The sequence below is a fragment of the Carcharodon carcharias genome, chromosome 14 (assembly GCF_017639515.1).
Source record: "Carcharodon carcharias isolate sCarCar2 chromosome 14, sCarCar2.pri, whole genome shotgun sequence".
NCBI classification, from domain to species: domain Eukaryota; kingdom Metazoa; phylum Chordata; class Chondrichthyes; order Lamniformes; family Lamnidae; genus Carcharodon; species Carcharodon carcharias.
The window spans coordinates 117,247,257-117,274,259 of record NC_054480.1 but is presented as its reverse complement, the minus strand read 5'-3'; the positions used below and the strand labels follow the sequence as shown (position 1 = coordinate 117,274,259).

General features: G+C 43.3%; 1 protein-coding gene across 1 annotated transcript in view; it reads left to right on the top strand.

The window, feature by feature from the left end:
- The window catches only part of fbn2b (fibrillin 2b), a 207,746-nt gene that overhangs the window by 106,875 nt on the left and 73,868 nt on the right, over positions 1-27,003 (top strand). The window contains exons 14-29 of the mRNA XM_041205515.1: positions 1,304-1,426; positions 2,596-2,718; positions 3,779-3,931; positions 6,712-6,765; positions 7,300-7,425; positions 8,402-8,527; positions 9,304-9,423; positions 11,672-11,809; positions 16,191-16,241; positions 17,088-17,213; positions 17,621-17,848; positions 19,678-19,803; positions 20,125-20,253; positions 22,164-22,289; positions 23,006-23,131; positions 24,061-24,183. Coding sequence (XP_041061449.1) covers positions 1,304-1,426; positions 2,596-2,718; positions 3,779-3,931; positions 6,712-6,765; positions 7,300-7,425; positions 8,402-8,527; positions 9,304-9,423; positions 11,672-11,809; positions 16,191-16,241; positions 17,088-17,213; positions 17,621-17,848; positions 19,678-19,803; positions 20,125-20,253; positions 22,164-22,289; positions 23,006-23,131; positions 24,061-24,183 — 1,998 coding nt within the window. The remainder of the gene's footprint in view (positions 1-1,303; positions 1,427-2,595; positions 2,719-3,778; positions 3,932-6,711; positions 6,766-7,299; positions 7,426-8,401; positions 8,528-9,303; positions 9,424-11,671; positions 11,810-16,190; positions 16,242-17,087; positions 17,214-17,620; positions 17,849-19,677; positions 19,804-20,124; positions 20,254-22,163; positions 22,290-23,005; positions 23,132-24,060; positions 24,184-27,003) is intronic.

Below are 27,003 nucleotides of genomic sequence, written 5' to 3'. Positions count from 1 at the left end.
GTTAGGGTACTAGCGGAATGGACTTTGTTAGAGTATTTAGGGTATTGTGTTACGATGTTACTGTGGTCAATGACGCTCTGAGTGTTTCTCTGTGTTTTTTAATTTATTCATTCATGAGTTGCAGAGTTCACTGGCTAGGCCAGCATTTATTCTCCATTCCTAATTACCCTTGAGAAGATGGGGTGAGCTGCTACCTTGAACTGTTGCAGTCCACGTGGTGTAGGTACACCCACCATGCTATTAGGAAGGGAATTCAAGGATTTTGACCTAATAACAGTGAAGGAACAGCTCTGTGACATCCCAATAATATACTGGGTTCAACATGAAAGTAAGATATTGGTTGTGACATTGCAGTAATATACTGGGTTCACTGACAGCTCTTGGAATAGTTCCAAGTCAGGATGGTATGTAGCTTGGAGGGGATATTCCAGGTGGCGGTGTTCCTATGTGTATGCTGCCCGTGTCCATCTAGGTGGTAGAGGTCACTGAAGATTCTGTCGAAGGAGCTATGGTGAGTTGCTGCAGTGCACCTTGGAGCTGGTACACACTGCTGCCATTGTGCAATGGTGGTGGAGTTGGTGATTGTTGAAGGTGATGGTTAGGGGTGCAGTCAAGCGGGCTGCTTTGCCCTGGACGTTGTCGAGCTTCTTGAGTGTTGATGGAGCTGCACTCATCCAGATATGTGGAGAGTATTCCTTCACATTCTTGTAGATGGTGGACAGGCTTTTGGGAGTCAGGGAGTTAGTTACCCAACACAGAATTCACAGCTTCTGACCTGCTGTTAAAGCCACAGTATTTATGTGGCTGATCCAGTTCAGTTTCTGGCCAATGGTAAGCCCCAGGCTGTTGATAGTGGGGGATTCAGTGATGGTAATGCCATTGAATATCAAGGGGCAATGGTTAGATTCTCTCTTGTTGGAGATGATCATTGCCTGGCACTTGTGTGGCTCGAATGTTACTTGTCACTTATCAGCCCAAGCCTGAATATTGTCCAGGTCTTATTGCATTTGAACATGGACTGCTTCAGTACCTGAGGAGTCACGATTATTGCTGAACATTGCGCAATCATCACCGAATTCTTCCTAAACTATAAATCCCATTTCAATATGCAGCAATCTAAACTCATTACATGATATTTTAATTCAAGCTTTCTCAGGACCTCACATCATTAAATTTTCACCTTCCTCAGTCTTTCCTTCTTTCTGCAATACACAGGCTTTTAAAACCCATGTGTTGCCTGTAATTTTTCCAAAGTTAACTGTTAGGACTCACAAGACTGACAAGTAATGAATCTTCTTCCCAGATCATGATGAATGTGCCACTACCAACATGTGCCTGAATGGAATGTGCATCAATGAGGATGGCAGCTTCAAGTGTATCTGCAAGAATGGCTTCGTCCTAGCTCCTAATGGACGTTACTGTGTGGGTAAGGCTCTGCTAATAGGTGCTACTGTATGGGTAAAGATTTATTAACTGTAAGTTATTGTTTGGGTAAGGATCTGCTCCCAGTGAAACTAATAAATGTGCAAAAGCCCTAGAAAAAAACACTACCTATCCCTTAATATTTATGAAGTGTCTTATTACATATTCTAGAATGCCCTAAAGCACTTGACGTGCAGTGAGTTATTTTTAAGTTGTTACTGTTGTTATGTAAGCAGATGCTGATAAAATAGTTTGTGCTCAGCAAGATCACACAAATAGCAATGTGATGAATGGCTGCTGATGTATTTTTGATGGTGCTGGTTAGAGAGGACAGATGTTACAAGGAGAAGCATACAATGTAAGATAAAGCAGCAAAAAAAGCTTATGACGTTCACAAAAAGCTTGATACAGTCTCAAAAGTACAAAGTAACTAATTGTCTTCAGCTATTTTCCATCTCCTGCCCACATTACTCTCTAGTTGAGGGAATAGGAAGCTCTGATTCCTTCCGTGTTGAGCCTTTGTCACTCTCTGACTGTCAGGCTGTTCTTTAATATCGCACTTGCTTGATTCGTACTGTGGGAAGTGTTCTACAACACTGATTGCACTGTGAGCACACAGGACAAATGCACAAGTAGAAACATAGAACAAAAATATACTTGTTTCTTTTCTTCCTCTTCTGTGATTATTCTTCCCACTTCCCTTCTCTGGAAGATGCTGATAGTTACTAGGGTACAACTGTTGATCACCCTCCAGTACCTCGCCTAAGTGCCCATTCTTTATCAGTCTAGACAGAGTGTGTCAGCCAGAGGATGGGCCCTGGCAAGTGTCACAGCAGAGTCGGATTCTCTCCTCACTGATATCCATGGAGGGATTTTATAGCAGAATTCCAAAATAATGATCATGAGCATGATCCCTGACTCTGTTTTTTACCCTCCCTAGCCCAGTAGTGTTGAGAACAATTTTTCTCCTCCTATGAGTGCTCTAGGTCAGGCAGCATTATTGAACCTGGCTTCATTCTGTTCTCTGGCTCAGTGCTGTACTAAATAAACTCTCAGTATTTTCAGGAGAGTGTGTCACAGATTTGAATTGGTTTCTGTGTTCTGTTTCTCACTAGTTGCAATTTAATTTGCACCAAACTTTGGGCCCTTAATGATTCTCCATCCTATTTGCAGATATTGATGAATGTCAGACACCTGGTATCTGCATGAATGGCCGCTGCATTAACTCAGAAGGTTCTTTCAGGTGCGAGTGCCCTCCAGGTCTCGCCATTGGAGTGGATGGACGTGTGTGTGTTGGTAAGTAAATTAAATTAGTAACCAACCATTACTGAGATTCCCAATGGCAATGACTGCTAAATGCACATATAGATAAAGAATCTTCTGCAACTTGTGGCACCTGCCTTTTTCCTTGCTCTGTATTCATGTGTGCATTTCCACTCTGTCTCGCACTATTAGGTTGAAGGCTTCCATTTCAACTCACAATGCTGTTGGGTTTACCACATTCAATAGTCAGCCTAGGCTTGAGATGTGGACTCAAACTCATTGATTACTTCAGAATTTTGGAGAGGCTCATCAAGAACTTTAACTTGCCTCTTAATTGCTCTCTATCACTGAAATTTCGCCTCCTCCCTCTCTATCTCTGTAACCAATTCCAGTCCTTCAGCCCTTCCCAAATTCTCTGTCCTGGCTATGATTAGTCTTTTGTGTTCCCCCTCACTTTTTCCCACAATTGGTGACTATGCTTTCAGCCACTTCCCGAATTCTCAGCTCTTCTGCCTTTCCAGCTCCCAATTAGTCGTTAAGACTTTTTCAGAAACCCAGTTTTTTTGACAAATGTTCGGTCACCCCTCCTAATATCTCCTTTTTCTCAGCATCCATTTATTTATGAAAATGCCTCTTGTGAAGCACCTTGGGACATTGTTTTACATTAAAGGCTTTTTATAAATTAAAGTTGTTGCATTTAAAACCTTCCACGGTCTCGACCTTCCCCATCTCAGCAACCTCCTCCCTCCTAACTCTCCTTTCTTCCGTCTCTGGCCTCTTGTGCACCGCCCCTACATTTGCCACACCATTGACAATTATGCTTCAGCTGCCTAGGCCCCATGTTCTCCCAATCCCCTCCACTTATTCACCTCCCTCTTCTCTCTTAAACCCATCTGTTTGGCCAAGTATTTGCTCACCCCTGCTTTGACTCATCCTTTTATTCCCTCCGCCCCTGTAAAACACTTTGAGACATCTTGCTGTACTAAAGGCCCATATATAAATGCAAGCAATTGTTGTCGAAGTAAAGTGTTGTCAGTACAAATGATCCTCCTCCAGTCCCACAGCAGCCAATGGTGTTTTTCGATCCTTTCAGATACCCACATGCGGAGCACTTGTTATGGAGCCATCAAAAAGGGCACCTGTGCCCGACCTTTTTCTGGTGCTGTGACCAAATCGGAGTGTTGTTGTGCCAGTCCAGACCATGGCTTTGGCGAGCCCTGCCAGCCATGCCCAGCCAGGACTTCAGGTAGGTTCATCTTTCTATGTTTTTGGCAATGACGCAAATATTGAGACATTGAGTTTTGAAAGAGAAGCCCAGTAGAACTCATTGTCACATCATCATCTTCCAAACAAATAGCACCTTAAGTTAGCCTGTGTGTTTTATTGATTTTTTTTTGTTGCAATTTTCTTCCTTCAGCTTTCTAAGAACTTTGCTACACCTGAATGCTAGTTCGTAGGGAGATGAAGAACTATATTTTCTGAAGAAATTCAATGGGCAGATTTCCATTTTGCCTGGCCTGCACCAGAGAGAGAATCAGTTGAGGGAGAAGCTGCAGAGAAGGACAAGAGCTCCTCCTGCTGGCTGATCAGACACATTACCTTCAGCCACACCACAGGAAAAATGTTTTGGGAGGACAAATCCTATTGATTTGTGCCACTTATGTGGAAGGTGCCTTCCAGATTCTTTCATACAAGTGGGTTCTGAACAGATTGCAAGGATAAATTAGGATAATAAAAGGAGTCGAGGGTTATGGGAGAAAGGCAGGAAAATGGAGTTAAGGCCACAATCAGATCAGCCATGATCTTATTGAATGGTGGAGCAGGCTCAGTGGGCTGAATGGCCTACTCCTATTCCTATTTCTTATTATTATGATCTTAAATTACTTGCCTGAGTCATGAGAGAGGAAGTAAAATTATTCAATGTTTCTATGGCCAGAATTCCACACTCCCCTGCCAGCCATTTTGTAGGTGGTGGGAGGGGCTGGGGTAGGGGGAAGCATTAGTTTGAAGGAATGGGATTCCCTCCAGGTTCCTGTCCCCACCCTGACCTCGCAGTGATTTTATGCTGGGGCAGGCAAGGCCTCAGACAGGAGGCCTGCCCTTGCCCCAATTGAGGCCCTTAAGTAGCCAATTATTGGACACTTAAGGCTGTTTTAGCACTCAGTTTTTACACAGATGGGAGGATTTACCTGGTGTGGGAGAAGGCCACAAAAGAACAGGTCTAGATCTCATGTGGGGGTGACACCACCATCAGACACCCCCTTGTGGCTGCAGACATGCCCCCACCATCCTCTTAAGCTCCAGTGGCCGCTGGATCTCCCTCCCCCCAGAATTTCCCCCACTACCCCGACTGCCCCTTTGCACCCCCCCCCCCCCCCCCCAAGGTCTTCCCTACCCTCCTGTGGTAAAATGAGGTACCCTGTCCCTTTAAGAGAATGCAAGTGTACTGATCATATGACAGCACTGACGAATCACGTGCAAAGTGATTCCCAGTCCAGGGAATTAGGCTCAGGCATGTTGGTGTACTTCCTCTTCAGTCCACTGCAACTCTTGTCACTGCAGGAACTGGAGAGTTGCCAGCCAATCAGAATGGCCGGCAGCTCTCTAAGGCGGGACTTCCTCCTGAGTGAGGGGTAGAAGCGAGACACCGCCATCCTAAAAGGACTTAAGGAAATAAAACTGAATTTATTAAATGATAAGATCAATCTGAAGGATTGCCTTGTAGTGTATTAAGCTCAGCAGTTCATTAAACACTATGCATTTACAAGTGTCTGCTGATTTCAATCAGGTCCTTAAGAGGTTCCAAAGTGTTGCTAATATTGTTACTCCTGACCAACCAACATCACCAAAACAGACTATCTGATCATTAACGCATTACCTTTTATGGGATCTTGCTGTGTGCAAATTGGCTGCAGGGTTTCCCACGTTATAACAGTGAATGCACTTCAAAATCTTCTTCAGTGGCTGTAAAACACTTCAGGGTAGCCTGAGATCATGAAAGGTGCTAAATAAATGCAATTCTTTTAATATTTTCATTGATTTAAAAGGCTCTGCTGATTTCAGGTAAAGTTGGGTCTTCGAGCAGTTTAAATCAACTGTTCGCACCCTGATAAATTGTGGCTACCTCAGTGAGATTCCAGATGTGCCTGTTAACACTGACATGAAATTATAACAAAATGTGCTGGAAATACTCAGGCTGGGCAGCACCTTTGGAGAGAGAAAGAGTTAATGTTTCAGGTGAATGACCTATCGTCAGAACCTTTTTGTTCAGTGAGATTTCCTGTTGGTTTCTCGCTGCCTTATTTTACTATGCACTTCATATGTTGGGGACCGTAACACCTACTGCATCCCCAGCACCACCCAGAGCTCATCCAAACTACTAAATTACTTAGCCAAAGTGCAGTCAGTGTTGTTAGGTCGGCAGTGGGAGCACTGATTCCGTGATCTGATGGGGAAATGGGAGTTGCTGGTGTAGTAGTAAAGACACTGAATTAGTAATCCAGAGGCCCAGGCTAATGCTTTGGGGACATGAGTTCAAATCCCACCACAGCAACTGATGGAATTTATATTCAGTTAATAAGATCTGCAATATAAAGCTAGTCTCAATAATGGTAACCATGAAACTATCATTGATTGCTGTAAAAATCCATCTGGTTCACTATTGCCCCTCAGGGGAGGCAATCAGCTGTCCGTACTGGTCTGGCCTACATGTGACTCCAGATCCACTGCAATATGGTTGACTCTTAACTGCCCTCTGCAGTGACCTAGCCAGCCACTTGGTTTGAGCACAATTAGGGATGGGCAACAAATGCTGGCAATGCCCCCACCCCATGAAAGAATTAAATAAAAAGAATGTGGTCTTTGATTTTTTTTCCATTCATTTAAATTAATGCAGACTTCTGATTTCCCAACCAGAATTCCCTGCTCGAAACGCTGATCAGACGCTGGATTATTTTCTGTGGTTGATGGCAATGATTCAGAGTGCTGTGTTTCTGATTTGTTTCATTCTCATTCTTGTTTTCACAGCTGAGTTCCAGGCTCTGTGCAGCAGTGGCATTGGGATCACAGCTGATGGACGAGGTAGGGAAAAGAACCAGCTTGTCTTACTGGCAAACATGGAACTGAATCTTCACTGTGTGAAAACTAAATTGCATTACGTTTCACTTTCCTTTCACACAAATTTCATCAAAATCAGATTTTATTTGTGGGCATGAGTATGATTTGTGACATTGACCAATGTCATTCTGTAACAGACTTCATTGGCTCTTTTCTATATACTGCGGGTTCATGTGAAAGTGATAAACTCTTTCCTCATTAACTGTCTGCAAAGCTGAAAGATCCAAAATATTCAACTTTTTAGGAAATAGTATATCTTCAGAATTCCACTGATTTGTGGTTTCACTGAAAAATAGTCGGAATATGACACCCAAGCTCCAGAATTAGGCTATAATTCCCTATAATAAGGAAGGAATTTGACCTACTGAGTAACTGTAAACTGGTTACCTGGACAACAGGCACTGATGTCCAGTTAATGTGTTCCCTAATTATGTCTCATGAAAATGAGGAGAGAAGCCAATAAAGCATTGGTTAGAATGCATTTTATTTTGCTCCTAGATATTAATGAGTGTGCTCTCGATCCTGATATCTGTGCCAATGGGAATTGTGAGAACCTGCGTGGCAGCTACCGCTGCATCTGTAATATCGGTTACGAGTCAGACGTCAGTGGCAAGAATTGTGTTGGTGAGTGTGGGACTGCATTACCCTGGCTTGGAAGACAGAATATGATTGAAAATCACTCCTATGGGTCAGCAAGGAGAATGCTGATCCACTGTGAATAATTTTATAGCAATAATAATAATATCACCTTCTCCGAAAGCAAGGGGCACCTCCATTATTTTATGAATCAAGGCAGGGATAGTAACTGTTTACTGTTGATTAACCTGTCAGATATAAATAAAGCCACATGTTGATTCAAAACCTGGGTTTCAGTTAGGAAAGAGAATATCTTCAGTCCACTTATCAAGGAGGGGAGAATCACATGGTGATTTGTGTTCCATTTCAGTAGATTGTGTACAGAATGCAATTCCTGGATATCACTATTGTTCCCTCCTCTATTAGGCAGAAAGGGGGCACAGTCCAGGCCATTTGCTTATCAGATTACTCTATAACTCCAAATCTTAGAAAATATCTAGCGTAAAATTACAGAAGTTTGACTCATTTCAATTATTTCTCCCTCCTCTGGGGCTATCATGTAAATTCCCCTGACCCCATCAAAATATAAACATCAGCAGGGTACCTGCATCCTGTCTGCTGCCTCATAACCTTTCTTAGCTCTGGATCAAGCTGCTTCTCTCTCACAATATGGCAGAGCTGCACATACTGTCGGTCGCGCAATTGCGCATCAGGCCAGAGTGCGTGGGAGGAAAGGGGAAGGGAATGAATGGCAGGGAAGGGTGAATGAGTTGACAGGCTGAGCAAGGATGGAGAAGAAAGGGAGTGAGTGAGGTGAATGAGGGAAGGGTGAGCAAGCAGAGGGTTTGTGAGAGGGTACTGGAAGGTTGGGGCAAATACTGAACCTTGGTACTTCTCTGAGATTCGCCTGCCTCAAGCTGACTAAGGACAATTAGATAATCGCTTGAGTACTGTGTGCTTGCATAGTTTCCAGTGTTTTCCAGAATGATCTACAGTATTACAAAAAAAATGCTTCTTTCCCCAGACATCGATGAGTGCTCTGTCAACATGCTGCTGTGTGACAACGGACTGTGTCGTAACACACCAGGCAGCTACACATGCACCTGTCCCACCGGTTACATCTTCAAACCTGACACTGAAACCTGTGAAGGTGAGAATCTAGACATCACATTACCTGACCAGAATGTCATTTTTTAGCTAATGTGCCGGCAATTCTGATTCCACGACAGAGAACATGGATTTATCACCATGGTTACCCTGAGAAGAACATCCCAGTGAGGGCAGATTGAAAAATAGAGATTCTTTTTACAAGTCCCAAACGTCCTCACTGAGGCATCCATGCCCCAAAAACTAACCATTTGCCCAGCTATCCAAAGAGCAAGGCAGCTACTGCTTCTCAAAGACTAGTACTCTTCCCCCTGCCTATTTCCGGGCGAGATGCAACATTATTACAGCTTCATCAAGCTGCAAGTTCTTTCTGATGGATGGGCTGAACTGAGCAAAGTGTCACACGCAAGAACACTGTATTGTCATTATTGGTCAATGGTGGCACACTAACAGTAAATGCAGTAGATGCATGACTGCAGCAGTTCAAGAAGGCAGCTCACCACCACCTTCTCAAGGGAAATTAGGGGTGGGCAACAATTGCTGGCCTAGCCAGCGATGCCCACATCCTGTAAATGAATTTTTTAAAATCCTACGAACATATGAAATAGGAGCAGAAATAGACAATTTCACCCGCTCCAGTGAGATCATGGCTGACCTGTTTGTGTTTTGAATTCCACATTCCTATCTACCCCGATAACCTTTGATTTCCTTGCCAAACAGTAATCTATCTACTTTAGCCTTTGGCCCTGTCTGTAATAACCCAGCATCTGTATCTCCAGATGTGAACGAATGTAAGTAACCCTGTCTTTGTACTTCCAGATGTGAATGAGTGTGAATCCAGCCCATGTGTGAATGGTTACTGCCGAAATATGGCAGGCTCATTCATCTGCGAATGTTCACTTGGCAGCAAATTGGATCCAACCAGAACCATCTGCATTGGTAAGTCATGTGGTACCAGGCACGACAGTCCAAGCAATCTCTTAACCCAGTGCCATGTTCCACAAGGGAAGAGGCAGCCTCGGGATCAGTGCATAGCCTAGGCCACTTCTCTGTTAGCACTCGCCAAACTATTTGCTTGAGCTGCAAAGCGATATTGTAGACTGAGCCCTGTTTCGTTCATGGATTAATTTGGTGTTCATCCCTGTCATTTTATCCCTTAATCTGTCAGAGCTGATGCCTCTGGCCCATTCCAGGCAGCTACCAGTATCAACAACATATTTATATAGCACCTTTAATGTAATAAAATGTCCCAAGGCACTTTATTATGAAACAAAATATGGCACCAACCCATGTAAGGAGATGATAGGTCAGATGAACAAAATTGGTCAGAGGAGATAGTTTTCAGGGGTGTCTTAAAGGAGGAAAGTGAAGTAGAGAGGCGGAGAGGTGTAGGGAGGATATTCACGAGCTTGGGGCTGAGACCAACTGAAGGCACAGCCACCAATGGTGGAATGATTAAAATCTGGGATGCATAAGAGGCCAGAGTTAGAGGAGTTGCAGATATCTCGGAGGGTTTGGGGCTGGAGAAGATTACAGAGAGAGGGAGGGGCTAGGCAATGGAGAGATTTCAAAAAAAGGATGAAAATTTTAAAATCAAAGTGTTACTTGACTGGGAGCCAATGTAGGTAATGACCACAGGGGTGATAGTGGAACGGGACATGGTGTCAGTTAAGAAATGAGCAGCAGTGTTTTGGATGACCTCAAGTTAATAGAGGGTAGAATGTGAGAGACCAGCTAGAAGTGCGCTGGATAGTCAAGTCTAGGTATGCCTGAGGGCTTCAGCAGCAGATGAGTTGAGGTGGGGCAAATTCAGGTGATATTACTGAGGTGGAAATTGGTGGCTTTAATGGTGGTGCGAATATGAAGTTGAAAGTTCATCTTGGAGTCAAATATGACACCTAGGTTGCAAATAGACTGACTGACTCTCAGACTGTACCCCATAAAGCTTGCTGCTATAAGAAAGCAGAGTGTGCCCAGGCGTGATCCTGTCCAGCAATTCTCAATCTTTCAGCCAACATGGATCAGTCTGGGCACTCGGCAGAGCTTGACAGCAGTCAGTGCCTGGTCCTGCCCTGTGGCACTGGGTGCTAGCATAGAACTAACCGGCACTAAGCTTCCAACATTGTCCGTTCTTTTGGCCCAGTTTTCTCCTGACATTCAGTAAGTTATCGGTTCCATGGGGCTCAGGTGCCTCCCTATACCTAGCCCAGTGTGGAAAGCATGACAGCCTGATCCTCTCTTTATCTGGGGACCATGCGCACACTTTACAAAAGCTGACTTTTTTAAACAACCCCCACCACCCCGCCCACCCCCCTCCCCCATCCCCTCCCCCACCCCCGCCAAGAAATGCCTGCAGCAATTTTAGCTCTAGTGAACTCAGAACAATTTGTAGAATGAGTCTGGACAAGCCCACTGTGCCATCAAGGAGCCCCAGGGTAGTTATTTTAACAAAGGTAAATTTGGAATGAAGCTTCTATTTTGTCTGTGTTCTAATTTCTAATACCACGGTCTCTTCTGATCACTGAGAGTCCTGTGAGGTTTAGGATGTCTCCTTTGTTCATACTCAATGTCTTCATTATTCCTTTTGCTATATTCCTGCATTTAAATTTTGAGGCAGAGTGAAAAGAGCATAGAATCCAGCCTTCAACTAGCAACCGGGGAACAACCTGTTGCAGCAAATGGGCAGAATAGTGACAGTGAGGTTGCTGGGTTTACTGGCACGGGTTATGGGATTTTTAAAAATGTAATAGAAACAGCTTAATTAAAAATCCTTTTTTATTGGCTACAGTTTGATTTCTAACAACTATTTGGCTGCACATGACATGCTTTTCCATGAGTGGTTTAAGATACTGAGACTGAAGGCTGTCACTGAGGTAACAGGTTGTGACTGAGTCACAGAGCCCACCATGGGAAAGGTCAGGTTTGTTAATGCAATAGGGCCACTTGAGGCACATCAGTTAGTTTGGTCCTGGAGGGCGATGCCCTTTTATGAGTTTCTCAAACTGCTTCGTTCTCTGTGGTATCTTTTCCTTTCCACACTTTATCAGGGGCCGGCACTCACTGTGAGCCTGGCCCAGGTCAGTGGCTTCACTGGTGTCTGCAGGGTGAGGGGGGTTGGAGGAGGACGGGGGTGTTGATGACCTGGTGGAAGTGTGACAAATCTCGTTCTCTGCTTCTTTTCCAACAGACAGTATGAAGGGAACGTGCTGGCTGAACATTCAGGATGGGCGCTGCGAGGTGAACATCAATGGAGCGACCCTGAAGTCTGAGTGCTGTGCCACCCTGGGAGCTGCCTGGGGAAGTCCTTGCGAACACTGCGAGCTGGGTACTCACCTTGTCCTAGGGGTTTAGTGGGTCGGGCGGGGGTGCTGTTGCTTTCACAAAGCTGAGACTGTTGCACGGCATTGACATTAAACAGTACACACAGCAAGCAAAATCTAGCGGGTCATCTGTTTTATAATTCAGCTGCTGAGTGCTTGTTTCTCCCCAGTTCATTTTATTTGAAACTATTCAGAAAAGGGCTGAGTGCTAAATTACACATTTACTCCATATTTGTTGTGTAAGCAGGATTTAGGCACTTGGATCAGTTTGTAACTGACTAGCAGGAAAGTGTTTAGAGACATGATGGCTAAGCGTGGTTTTCTCTTTATTAGAGCAAAGGGACGCAGGGGAGATATTGGTCCTGTATGAAGTGCCAGCGGGCAGCCATATGATAGATGTTTGTTTACTGCTGCCTAGTTTGAGCAGATGGACAAGGGAGGCAGCAGAATTTGAGATAGACTCAAGGCAACAGTCAAGTGTTGTCAAACAAGGGAACATAAAAAACGTATGAAATAGGGGCAGAAGTAGGCCATTCAGCCCCTTGAGCCTGCTCCACCACTCATTAAGATCATGGCTGATCTGTTTGTGTTTCAAGTTCCACATTCCCATCAATCCCTGATAACCTTTAATTCCCTTGCCTAACAAGAATCTACCTACTTCTGCCTTAAAAATATTTAGTGACCCCGCTTCCACTGCCTTCTGAGGCAGAGTTCCAAAGTCGCACAACCCCCTGTCCTATAAGGCTGGCCGCTAATTTTAAAACAGTGCCCCCTAGTTCTGGACTCACCCACAAGAGGAAACATCCTTTCCATGTCCACCTTGTCAAGACCGTTCAGGATCTTATATACTTTAATCAAATCACCCCTCACTCAGCTAGACTCCAGTGAAAACAAGACCAGCCTGTCCAACCTATCCTCATAAGGCTCATTCCAGATATTAATCTTGTAAACCTCCTCTGAACCGCCTCCAATGCATTCACATCCTTCCTTAAATAAAGAGACCAGGGCCAGAATCTTCGGCTCGATGAGCGGCAGCAGGGCCTGCTCACCGACACATAAAATGATGCACGGTGACAAGGCATATGTCCCAATGTCACCGCGCGTCATTCCGATTTTCAGTTCGGCGGGTGCACACTGGAGTCAGCTGCATGCCTGCCGAACTGTCAAAGACCATCAAGGGCATTCAAAAACTAATTAAATCACTTACATAGCTGCCCGTCCAACCTTAAGGGCGGGATGAGGTATCTTGAATGATTTATAAGTTTAAAAAAAAAGATTTTTGTTGAAATTCATAGACATGTCCCAGCTCATGTGACACTTTCACATGAGGGGACATGTCCTAAGATTTTTTTCTATATTAAAATTTTTGAAACTCAAACTGATCTCCCTGAGGCGTGTTCAGCGCTTCCAGGCATGCGTCACGCTGGGTGGGCCTTAATTGGCCCGCCCATGTAAAATGGCAGCACGCAGCCGATCACAGCCTGCGCCCACGCCCGCTCTCAGCCAATCCCCCCAACAGGGAGAAAATTCTCCCCTAAAACTGCATACAGTGTTCTAGATGCGGTCTCACCAATGCCCTGTATAACTGAAGCATAATGTCCTTACTTTTATGTTCAATTTCTCTCGTAATAAAACATTCCATTAGCCTTCTTGATTTCCTGCCGTACTGGCACGCTAACTTTCTGTGACTGATATACGAGAACACTTAGATAAAAGCAAAGAACTGCGGATGCTGGAAATCCAAAACAAAAACAGAAACAGAAATACCTGGAAAAACTCAGCAGGTCTGGCAGCATCGGTGGAGAAGAGCACAGTTGACGTTTCGGGTCCTCATGACCCTACAACAGAACTAAGTAAAGATAGAAATATTTCACCCCTTTCCTATTTTTACTTAGTTCTGTTGAAGGGTCATGAGGACTCGAAACGTCAACTGTGCTCTTCTCCGCCGATGCTGCCAGACCTGCTGAGTTTTTCCAGGTATTTCTGTTTCTGTTTTTGTTCACGAGAACACTTAGATCCCTCTGCACCTCCAAATTCTGCAGTAGTTCCCCATTTAAGTAATACTTTGCCTTCTTATTCTTCCTGCCAAAGTGAACTACTTCACATTTTCCAACATTATACTCCGTCTTCCAGATTTTTGCCCACTCACTCAACCTATCTATATCCACCTGCAAACTTTTTATGTCTTCTGTACAACATACTTTCCTACCTATCTGTGTTGTCTGCAAATTTAGCTACCATGCCTTCGTTCCTCTCATCTAAGTCATTGATGTAAATTATAAAAAGTTGAGGCCCCAGCACAGACCCCTGTGGGACCCCACTTGTCACATTCTGCCAAGCAGACAAAGACCCATTTGTGCATATTCTCTGCTTTCTGCCAGCCAGCCAATCCTCTATCCAGGCTAATATGATACCCCTTACACCATGAGCTTTTATTTTCTGCCATAATCTTTGATGTGACACCTTATCAAATGCCTACTGGAAATCAAAGTACAGTACGTCTACAAGGTCCCCTTTATCGACAGCACATGTTACTCCTTCGAAGAACTGTAATAAATTGGTTAAATATGATTTCCCTTTCACAAAACCATGCTGACTCTTCCCGATTACCTTGTGTTTTTCAAAGTATCCAGCTATAACCTCTTTAATGATCGACACTTAACACCTTCCCCAAGACAGTCATCAAGCTAACTGGCCTATAGTTTCCTACTTTCTGCCTCCCTTCCTTATGGAGTAGAAGGGCTATATTTTCTACTTTTCAGTCTGATGGAACCTTTCCAGAATATAGGGAATTTTGGAAAATTAACACCAACACATCTACTACCTCATTAGCCACACCTTTTGAAACCCTAGGATGAAGTCCATCTGGACCCGGAGACCTGTCAGCCCCCAGCTCCATCAGTTTGCTCAGTACTGTTTCCTTAGTGATTGTAATTTCACCAAGTTCCTCTCTTCCCTCCACCTCCTGATTTATAGCTATTACTGGAATGATTTTGTATCCTCGATAGTGATGACAGAAGCAAAACATTTATTCATTTCATTCACCATTTCCTTATTGTCTGCTGTCAACTCCTCATTCTCACTCGCTAGAGGGCCAACACTCACCTTACCCACTCTTTTTCTGTTTAAATGCCTGTTTCTAGCTAGCTTCCTCTCACACTCTAATTTCTTTCTCCTGATTAACCTTTTAGTTAAGCTCTGCCGTTTTTTATCTTCTGACCAATCATTTGACCTGCCACTTATCTTTGCGCAGTTATATGCTTTTTCCATAAGTTTGATCCTTTTCCTATCTTCTTTAGTTAACCACAGATGGTGGGTCCTCCCTTTAGAATTTTTCTTTATAGTAAGGATATACTTATTCTGCGCATTCTGAAATATCCCCTTAAATGTCTGCTACTGCTTCTCCATTGATCTAGCCTATTATCCCTGTTCTCTTGAACTAGCTCAGCTTCCGTACCCACATAGTTTCCTTTATTTAAGTTTAAAATACTAGTCTTTGACCCACTTTTCTCTCTTTCAAACTGGATGTAAAATTCAATTATATTGTGGTCACTGCTACCTAAGGGGAGGGCCCTTTACCCTGAAGTCATTAATTAATCCTGTCACATTACACAATATCAACTCTAATATAACCTGCTCTCTGGTTGGTTCCAGAATGAGCTGCTCTAAGAAACTATCTCAAAAGCATTCCATGAACTCTTTATCCAGGCTACTACTGCCAATCTTAATTCTCCAGTTTATATGTAGATTAAAGTCACCCATGATTATTAATGTCCCTTTATCACAAGAACCCAATATTTCTTCTTATATGCTTTGTCCTACATTGTAGTTAATGTTAGGGGGCCTGTAGACCACTATTGACTTCTTTCCCCCACTATTCCTCATTTCCACCCAAACTGATTCTACATCCTGATCTCTTGAACCAAGGTTATCGCTAACTATTGTACAATGCCACCCTTGATTAACAGTGCTACCCTCCACCTTTACCTATCATCCTATTCTCTTGAAACTTGATATCACAAGAAGCAATTTCCTTAGCTCCAATAACTTTGATCCTAGTGGCCTACATAATATAGGAACTGTTAGGCTTAATGGATATAAAATGATGGAATGTAAGCGCACACATTTCCAGTGTGCATTTCAGCAGAAGATGTTGGTGCCAGGAATGCAAATTTAATAAATTATTATTCAGGTGTTCAAATTGACTAAATCTGCATTCTCACCCAGGCAGAATTAATTTATAATAGCTCTAACAGCATCAGAAAGAAGGTCTTGTAAAGATGAGGCCTGTGCAGTTGAATATTTGCCATTTTGCAGTCTGTCATATTCAGTGAAGATCAACTGCCAAGAGCTGGATTTATGAAAAACTCTTTGCTTCTTTTGCAGATCCAACCTGTCCCAGAGGCTATGCCAGGGTGAAGGGTGTTACCTGCGAAGGTCAGTTCAGATCTGTTCCATTATTCCAACTGTAACAAGGGTTAAATCACCCAGAATTGATTCAAATAATGACATAAACACACAGCTGGTAGATTTGTGCTATAGTATAAGCAGGTGATAGTGAATCATCATTCTTATTTCCATTACCTCCATGATCTACTCCATAGTGTGTGCAGATTCCACACGCTTTCACACGTTAGCTGATACTAGCCTACAGGGGAGGGAATTGTACTGCTTTATTATGAAGCTCAAATCATTATTAATGCCATTTAGTTCAGGAGGCATTAAAGATGTGAAGTCAAATGGTGGCGGTAGAACTTGGGGACAAAGATTCAAACACATTAATGGAATATTTAGGGCAGATGTCAAGAAATATTTTGCATGAGGGAGTCATTTGGTGTTAATATAGGTGACATCAGATTAGCCACCCATTAAACATCCCTTCAAAGGTGACCAAAGATATTTTAGCTACCAAAAAAACAAGATTATAGCTTTTTAACATATGCACCAGGACTAATCAACGATTGTTCCAAACCTTTACTGAAACAAGTTACAGCCCTAAATTGTATCTAATATGATTCCCTATTTATTCTGCATAGCCTATTGCCCTTCTAGCAAGCCAATGTTGCAATACATCCAATTTTTCTGATTTAAGTGCAGGCATCAGATATTGTTATCAAACTCATTGTTCATCAAACTTAAGATCTGATATTCAAATTCTCTCAGTCCTTTTATTTCTGCATGTTGGCACTCTAACTTCCTTTAAAAACACCTATAACATTGTCCTAGTTTGCCTATTTTATGAATAGTAAAATGACTAATTTGTGATGTTCCTTTTCCCACCAGACGTGAACGAGTGTGATGTATTCCCTGGTGTTTGTACAAACGGACGCTGTGTGAACACACAAGGTTCATTCAAGTGTGACTGCCCTGAAGGACTGACTCTGGATGGGACTGGGAAAACCTGTGTGGGTGAGTACTGATCACTGAGGGATCAAGGAGGGGGAGAAAATGTTTATGCAACCAGCCCACCGAAGAAAAGCAAAAAGAAATTAACACAATAACGAATATCTAATTTTTTGATCAAAGCTTTGTGTCTGCTGAAAAATTCACGTGGAAATTGTTCAATTTTCATCAATACTCAAACAGTTCAACAGAGCCTGATGAGCAGTTGGCTCCTTTTTCATTGTTGATGTGTCTACTGCTTATTTCCAGCACCTTCTGTATCTTTTCTGTCTGTAGTTTAACTTAGTCTGAGCTAAATGTGAAATGTTGTTTATATGAAAGTAATATTTGGTTGCTGTTAGTGTAGTTACCCTATGATGGGCCATTCATGTGTAGTTCTTTGAGACTAACCTCATGCTGTCTATCTCCTTTAGATGTTCGTCTGGAACACTGCTACCTGAAATGGGAGGAGGACGAGTGCACAGAGCCTATGCCGGGCCGGTTCCGTATAGACGCTTGCTGTTGTTCAATTGGCCATGCCTGGGGTGCGGACTGTGAGGAATGCCCACAGCCTGGCACACGGGAATATGAAACCATTTGCCCTAGGGGACCAGGATTTGCCAACAGGGGTGATGTTTCAACAGGCAGACCATTCTACAAAGGTAATGGTTCAATGAAAACTATTTCAATCTATATATTGCATTTATTGGCGTTCTTCTCAATACCAACTCCCTGCTGCCTTGATTTTTGATTAAGCTTTTATGTCAACATACAGCAGTGAAATTGCCTATGTAAACAGTTACCTGTAACAGTGTAGTTTCTGGCTCTGGCCAACAGGTAGTGCTGTGAAACAAGTTTTAGAGTTCTCTCCCAAACATGTACCCATCTTGTATAAGAAAATAAATTATATTCATCTACTAACTGTGGGAGGAGGGTTTGTGAAGCAGTGGGTAGCATTCCTGCCTTTGAGCTAGATGTACCAGGTTCGAGTCCTATCCCAGGACTTGTGTGCAAGGAATGTATGCTCATAACATGGCCAAACAAGATGATTAACAACCTGCAAATCCTTCCAACACACCCCAATGGCTGGTGGTAAGAGTACTCAGCAATGTGATGGAAAGAAAGTTGCATGGAGCCTCTATCATCACTGTCCATAGCTCCAGACTACAACATGGATGTAAAAGTGAACTGTAACACACCACTAACTGTGGGAAATGTCATGAGCAATATACTTTCAATGTTTCAATAAATAAATTAAAATGACAAACTCTAGGGATGCTTGATCCCATAAATCAAGTGTTTATCATTGTTCGTGAGCTGAATGTCCTGCCCCCTGGATCACATGGACTGTTTATGGTTTTTTCAGTTCCATAGCTGTTCTCTGTCCTCAGTATTTAATATCTCTCTCAATTAGTTGTCAGGCTCCTGACACACACTGTTTCAGATATAATGCTCTGTCTGGTGCTATTGATCCATATTAAACCAACACATTTCAGAGATGTTATGGTGTTAAATGGATCATTTTTTTAGAGCATTGATTAATTATAGAGCCCTTTCACTAATGCTTAGGATACAGGGATATTCCCATTTCCATTGTGTTCTCCTGCTTTCTCCGACTCTCTAACAAGTAAAAACTGGACAGTGACGTTTGCACCCAGTAGAAAAAAAGAGGGTCTTAGACCAGAAGATTTGCGCAGGTAAATGCCACATTTACATAGCATAACAGGACACAGATGCAGCAGGAGCCACGTTTTCACTGAGTGGATGTCATAACGAAATCATAGATAACTGTATTCCATACATGGGCTAGGATTTTACGGCCCCGCCTGCCCAACGGGATATTATGGTCCTGCTGAACTGAATGGAGATTTAAATGGCTCGCTGCATCCAGAGGAGGGGAGACATGCTGTGGCAGGGCTGTAAAATCCTGACCATGTAGAGTTTGGAATTAACTTTCCACCCACAAATTGATGATTCAGAAACTCAGAATGACTGTAAATATTGGCATGGCAGCATTTGTCTCAACTGTAAGTTTACCTTTATGGGGTGGAGCTTCACACCAGCTGCTTATAGATTGCAGTCATTCCACTCCCTTCTTGGAGTGAAACCATCTCACTCAGATAGTTTATGACAGGTGATTGGCCCAACTTGCTGTTTCCTATAGTGACCAGGGCAGTGAATGCAGGTTAATTACAATCAGCCCAGCTGGCCCAGTTATGGACGCCAGTTATTCACAATCAGTCCCCATTATGGGCATAGGTTAAGCATGGACAGTTTCTCCCTTCCTGACCTCCTGGGTATTGACGCAGGTTTAAACACATTCAGTCTCCCGCTGTCTATGTACGGCTGCAGGTTGGTATCCATATAGATAATTCTCCACCTTTTGTTATAAATGTCTTTTCTGGATTGTATGGCTTTAGACTGAAAATTTCCCACCTGTGATTTTCACAATGTCCTTGATGACTGCACTAAATGTCTTACTCTCTTTCAGATATCAATGAATGTAAGGTATTCTCCAGTCTGTGCACATATGGAACTTGCCGGAACACGATTGGCAGCTTTAAATGTCGCTGTGAGAGTGGCTTTGCCCTAAACATGGAAGAGAGGAATTGTACAGGTAGGACATCACTAGAACAGACAGGTTAATTATAATACATTATTTGAGACAGGTATAGATAACGTTCTCTCAACTCTTTCTATCTTCTGTTTACCTGTCTTTTCCATTTGTATCTCACTCTGTCTCATTCCTTTTTCTTTGTCTTTCTCTCTGACTCTGTCTAACCTTCTCTCTTTCTTGCTTTCTGTCTAATTCTGTTCATCTGTCTCCTCTTTGTCTCATGTTCTTTTTCTGTTTATCCCTGTCTCTTCTTTGTCTTCTCTTTCTCCTTCCCGCGCGCTCTCACACTTCCTGACTGATTCTCCTGTCCTTTGTTTGTAGATATCAATGAATGCCGTATTTCACCAGACCTGTGTGGGCACGGCACCTGTGTGAACACACCGGGCAGTTTTGAATGTGAATGCTTTGATGGGTATGAAAGTGGTTTCATGATGATGAAGAACTGCATGGGTAAGTGACAATTACTGGCTAATTACTGCTGACAGTCCATGACCAGCATTCCAATAGTAAGTGAAAGCGAATCACAGCAGTAATTTAGATTGAAGATTACAGTGGAGGCAGAATGAACTGAGTGAGACACTGTGCTTTACATACATCAAAACTGGAGAATATGAAGAATAAGGAAAACCCATCAGCCTAACAAGTCCATGAGTTTCTAATGGATCATCTTCATCTAGCTACCTCCTCACCATTTACCTCAATTCCTTCTCTCTGCAGAAACGCTGTTCACTTCAATGTCTTTTCCTGATAACTTATACCGCAACTCAATTACCCTTAGACTGAAAAGGCTCTTCCTAACTTAACTTCTTATCCTTAAACCCTAATTTTATTCTATCTTAAATTCTCTTCTTTAAATTGCTGACACTCCAACCTATTGTGCCCCTATGACCCTACACAACGGCAGTAATATACTTTCTGTGATTAGGTGTCCAGAAGTGCACACAGTACACGAACTGAGGTCTAACCAATACCTTATATACAGTAACAGCCTCTGCAGGTTCGTAACCTACTCCTCTGGTATAATCCTCTGAGGATTGTCACTCATTATTCATCTCACTCTTATAGAGCTATGCTGTGTCTTCATCTTCTCATGGGTCCAGATGCCCCCCTGACTTTGGCCATGATTGCCCCCCACTATCCTGAATAGCCTACATAGCCTGTCCTTGACCCCAATATCTCTCACTGATCTATACTGCCTGCAATTACTCTCAATGGCTACCATCAGCCTTAGTGCTCCCAATAATACCTCCTCCCCTCCCCAACCCCAATATCTCCCACTTTTCACAAAGATGTTCAGACAATAGATATATAAAAAAATGAGATTCCTCTGGTCCAATGGTTTGAATAACTTGAAGACCATGGGACGTGAGCTATGCAGTAATGGGTTTGGCATGGCACCATGGCATGGTCGAAGCTGGGAATGCCACCCTCCCTTTGCGTCCTTTTTATATTCACACAATCTGGACTTGTACCTACATAGATACTGCCAGAATTGGAAGTACAGAGTAAGCCCAGCTCTTCTCCTTTGAATGGCTTCAGCCACCCTTCGTGGTGGCCTGTTTTAATGGTTTCCACATGTTGCTGTGAGGAAAGCTGCTAGCAAAGGCTGATCAGTGCCAAACAATTCTTTATTCACTGGAGCTGGGAGCAGCTGTAGAACACTTAATAAATCCCACACAGTAGAGATTTGAAGAACATTCCAGAATTTATATTGCCTGAGTCATAATTAGAGGTGTGAAAGAGATGTACCATTAGCATCAGAGAGAGTCTCTCATTGCTCTAAAGACCTCACACCATGTTACAGGTCAGTCACCGTTCCATGGGCCCCACAATGCAGAATGGTCCTGCAGTCCTGAATAAGTTGCAATTTCTGTTAAACGAAGCAGCACAGAACTAGTGGCAGTCACTTAAAGAGTCTCTGCTGGAACTTTCCTGCTCATATGCTAACTTGTATGGGCCCTCCCTCTTACACACCCTCACCATTTCGAGCCCTGCCACTAATACTCACCCTTGTACAGACCTTTCCACTCATACCAGCCCTGTGCACAGCCTCTTACTCAAAGACAGGTCTAAATAACTCTCTGCCTCAGTATTTGGGATCTTTTTCCATCTTCAACATTTTGTCATAGTATTGTGTTATTTGTATTAATGAAATAATATGTCTCTGTGTAAATATGTTTATACAGATTAAGGAACAGTTAGATCACCTTCAGTCCTACACTGAGTCCTGCATACTCGCTGCTACAGATTTTAGTCCAAGAAATAAAGCTACATTAAATTGGTGCTTGGCCCAGATGCTGTTGTTGGGATGAATTGAAGTGAGGTTTCTGTTCACTACATTGAACCATTTCTCTGTACAGATATTGATGAATGTGAGAGGGACCCCTTACTGTGTCGGGGAGGAACCTGTGTTAACACAGATGGCAGCTATGAGTGTATCTGCCCACCAGGTCATGAGTTGACCTCTGAGGGAGATGGCTGTGTGGGTAAGCAGTTTTACAAATCCATTATAAAACACCCTTAACAGATGCTACGTTTTTACCATAATGAATCTGTGGAGCCATTTATAGAATATTACACCAGTGAAAGCAAGGTCCAGCTTCCTTCAAACAAATATTATCTCCAGGGTCTGAAGAACTCAAGAGTTGCCAATCTGGTTGGATGTTTTCCTTGAGGTTTCATCACGTGACCTCTTGCTTCCAACCACCCGGCCCCACTCTCCCACCATTGGTTGTCCATCTTGAAGACGTTCTACCTTCCCACACCAAGTGGAACATGAACAGATTCTTTATTATTTGACTGGCTCATTCTTGACTGTCAGCCAAACAGCCACTTTTCCATCTCCAATAATTTCATAATGAATAAATTAAAGTGCTCAAAGAAAATGAAAGCAACAAACAATTCTTTTTAATGCCCATGTGATTTTTCTCCCGCGTTTTGCTCACTGTGGCATCTCGGAGCTTAATCTTTAATTCCTGGAAAGGTAAAGGCCAAACCTGGAGGGTTGGTAACTCTCTCAGTGAAGGCTGTGCCCCCAAACTTAGTGTACTGGTGCATTCTTTCCCCTCCTACCAATCATTGTCTTTTGAAGACTTCAAAAGTAATCTGGAACGTTTTGAGTTGAACCTTCTGTATGGTGTTTGTTTTCTCTGCTCAATTCGCTGTGACTCTTGAACACTTGCACTTTTCTTCCCCAATGCAGATATCAACGAGTGCTCACTGAGTGACAACCTGTGCAAGCACGGGCGCTGTGTGAACATGATTGGGACCTACCAGTGTGCCTGTGACTCAGGATACCAGGGCACGGCTGACAGACAGGGCTGTGTAGGTAAGGGCTACTTCCACACTCTTAAGCAACCAGTGGCTGAACTAGCTGTGGAGCTGACATTGAACAATACAGTGAAGTGTAAAATACTGACTAATCTTGGGAATGTTATTCCCCACAAATATAATTTAACATACTCAGATATTTATTCATCCTTCTGTCCGGCAGCACTTACTCAGCAATAACCTGCTCACTGATGCTCAGTTTGGGTTCCACCAGGGCCACTTGGTTCCAGTCCTTGTTGCAGCCTCAATCCAAACATGGACTAAAGAGCTAACTTGCTGCACTAACCCTCAATATGATATCCTTCGACCCTGCCTTCTCACCATATCCATCAGAATCAAGCACTCACCTTTTCACTATATCCCTCAAAACCATCTACTCATCTTCTAACCATAAATCCTTAGTTCCAAGCACCCATCATATCCCTCAACTCCACCTACCCACAGTAATCCTCAGTCTTCTTTCTCCAGAAACAAATCCACCCCTTTCTTTACCCATTTACAATAGCCTTTATCTCAATGTCCAACTGTGGTAATTTGTCCCATAACCTGATTATCATTTGAGTGATAAAGTTCCCCACATTATTCTTCTTACGTTTAAATTTTGTTTCATTTACAGCAGCTTTTGCCTCAATTGAATTTGTCAACTCCTTTTGTTAATTTGGGAAACCTCACCTCTCAATAATCTGTTTTCTAAAAAGAATGAATTCCAATATACCCTTTCCCTAGAACATTGATCTCTCAGGCATGGCTATCCTTTATTGTGTCTTTTCAGGGCCATTTATACCCTTCCTTTGTTCTGAATACTAATCCTGCTCATGTTACTGCAGGAGATCCTCATTTTGTTTTTCATTGATGCCCTGTGAGATTAATAAAGTGTGTTTATCCTACACAAAGTCCCAGCCATCAGTTGACTTTTTCCTATTTCAGATATTGATGAATGTACGATCATGAACGGGGGATGTGACACACACTGCACAAACTCAGAGGGAAGCTACGAGTGCAGCTGCAGTGAGGGCTACGCACTGATGCCTGATAAGAGGACATGTGCAGGTAGGCAGCATGGGTGTCTTAAAACTGACTGTGTCCTGCAGTACAGTAAACTGTCGTGATGATAGCAACAGACTTGAATATCAAGCCTGATGCTGTTTCCAAGCTGTGTACAATTTTACCTTTATTTCTGATTGGTTTACGACTCCCATTACAACTGAGCATCCATTAGGCATTGAGGGCCATCAGAGTTATATTCAACCACAATCTAATCTCAGAGGCCAGCATACCCCTCACTCAACCATTACCAACCAGACAGGTGACCAACGCTGGTTCAATGAGGAGTCAAGGATAACATGTCAGGAGCAGCATACCTGAAAATGAGGTGTCAACCTGTTGAAGCTACAACACAGGATCACATGCATGCTAAACAGCATAAGCAATGTGCAATAGACAGAGCTATACGGTCCCACAACTAACAGATCAGATCAAAGCTCTGCTGTTCTGCCCCTGTCATGAATGGAGATAGTCAATTAACCAGAGGAGGAATCTCCACAACCATCCTCAATGGTGGGGGAGCCCAGCATATCAATGCAAAAGTAAGGCCTTTTCAAGCATTTTCAACCATCTTCAGACAGAAATACCAAATGGATGATCCACCCTGACCTCCTCCTGGAGGAGGCCAATATCACGGATGCCAGTCCTCAACCATTTCATTTTATTTCACATGATATCAAGAAACATTGATCAAATTGGATATAGCAAAGGCCATGGATCCTGACAGTAGTACTTAAGACTGGTGCTCCAGAACGAGCTGCACACCCAGCCAAGCTGTTCCAGTACAGCTACAACACTGGCATCTACCCACCAATGTGGAAAATTGCCCAGGTATGTCCTGTATGCAAAAAGCAGGACAAATCCAACCTGGCCAATTACCACCCCACCAGTCCACTCTTGATCATCAGAAGAGCGATGGAAGTTGTCAACAACGGTGCTATCCAGCAGCACTTACTCAGCAGTAACCTGCACACCAATGCTCAGTTTGGGTTTCACCAGGGCTCCAGACCTCATTACAGCTTGGTCCAAACATGGAAAAAAGAACTACATGCCAGTGGTGTGGTGGGAGTGACTGCCCATCAGGTAGCATTTGACTGAACATGACATCAAGGAGCCCTCATAAAATTGATGTCAAGGGAAATCAGGGGAAAATGCTCCATTAGTTGGAGTCATACCTAGCACAAAGGAACATGGTTGTGGTTGTTGGAGGCTAATCATCTCAGCCCCAGAAGCAAGAGTTTCTCAGGGTAGTGTCCTAGGCCCTACCATCTTCAGCTGTTTCATTAATGACGTTCCTTCCATCATAAGGTCAGAAGTAGGGATGTTCACTGATGATTCCACAGTGTTCAGTATCTTTATCCTCAGATACTGAAACAGTTTATGCCCACATGCGGCAAGACCTGGACAACATTCAGGTTTGGGCTGATAGGTGACAAATAACTTTCACATCACACAACTGCCAGGCAATGACCATCTCCAACAAAAGAGAATCTAAACATCTTCCCTTGACATTCAATAGTATTGCCATCAGTGGGAGTTACTATTCACCAGAAACTGAACAGGGCCAGCCATATAAATACCGTGGCTATATTAAAGCAAGTCAGAGGCTTTGAAAACTGTGGTGAGAAATCCACCTCTTTACTCACCAAAGCCCGCCCACGACCTACAAGGCACAAGTCAGGAGTCTGATTGAATACTCTACAATACTCTACAAGGCAAAGTGTTTCTTAAATGATACAAGGTTGGGAAGTGTCAATGTCCAAAGGGACCTGGGTGTCCTTGTTCATGAGTCAGTAAAAGCTAACAGGCAGGTGCAGCAAGCAATTTGGAAGGCAAATGGTATGTTAACCTTCATCATTAGGCTATTTGAGCTCAGGAGTAAGGACGTTTTACTGCAATTGTACAGAACCTTGGTGAGACCTCACCTGGCGTATTGTGTGGAGGCTCACCAGACTAATCCCTGGGATAGTGGGATTGCCACCTTAGGAGAGATTGTGGAAACTGGGCTTGTATTCTCCAGAGTTTCGAAGAATGAGAAGCAATCTCATTGAAAGTTGCAAAATTCTTACAGGGCATGACAGGGTAGATGTAGATAGGATATTTCCCTTGGCTGATGAGTCTAGAACCAGGGTACACAGTCTCAGAATAAAGGTCAGGCCATTTAAGACTGAGATAAGGAGGAATTACTTCACTTAGAGGTTGGCGAATCTTTGGAATTCTCTAATTCTCTACCTGGAAGGCTGTGGAATCTCAACCATTGAACATGTTCAAGACAGAAATTGATAGATTTCTGAAACCTAATGACATCAAGGGATATGGGGATAGTGGCATTGAGGTAGAGGATCAACCATGATCTAATTGAATGGGAGAGCAGGCTCCACAGGCCGAATGGCCTACTCCTGCTCCTATGTTCTTACGTTTTCCTGGATGAGTGCATCTTCAAAGCCATTCAAGAAGCTTGACACCATCTAGGACAAAGCAGGCACTTGATCAGCACCTCATCCACTACCTTAAACATTCAATCCCTCCATTACTGATGCACAATGGCAGCAGTGTGTACCATCTACAAGATGCACTGCAGCAACTCACCAAGGCTCCTTCGATAGCACCTTCCAAACCTAGAAGGAGAAGAGCAGCAGATGCATGGGAACACCACCACCTGACAAGTTCCCCTCCAAGCCCCACACCATCCTGAGTTGGAACTATGTCGCTGTTCCTTCACTGTCATTGGGTCTAAATCCTGGAACTCACTCCCTAACTGCACTGTGCGCGTACTTGAACTAGATGAACTGCAACTGTTCAAGAAGGATGGTCACCACCAGCTCC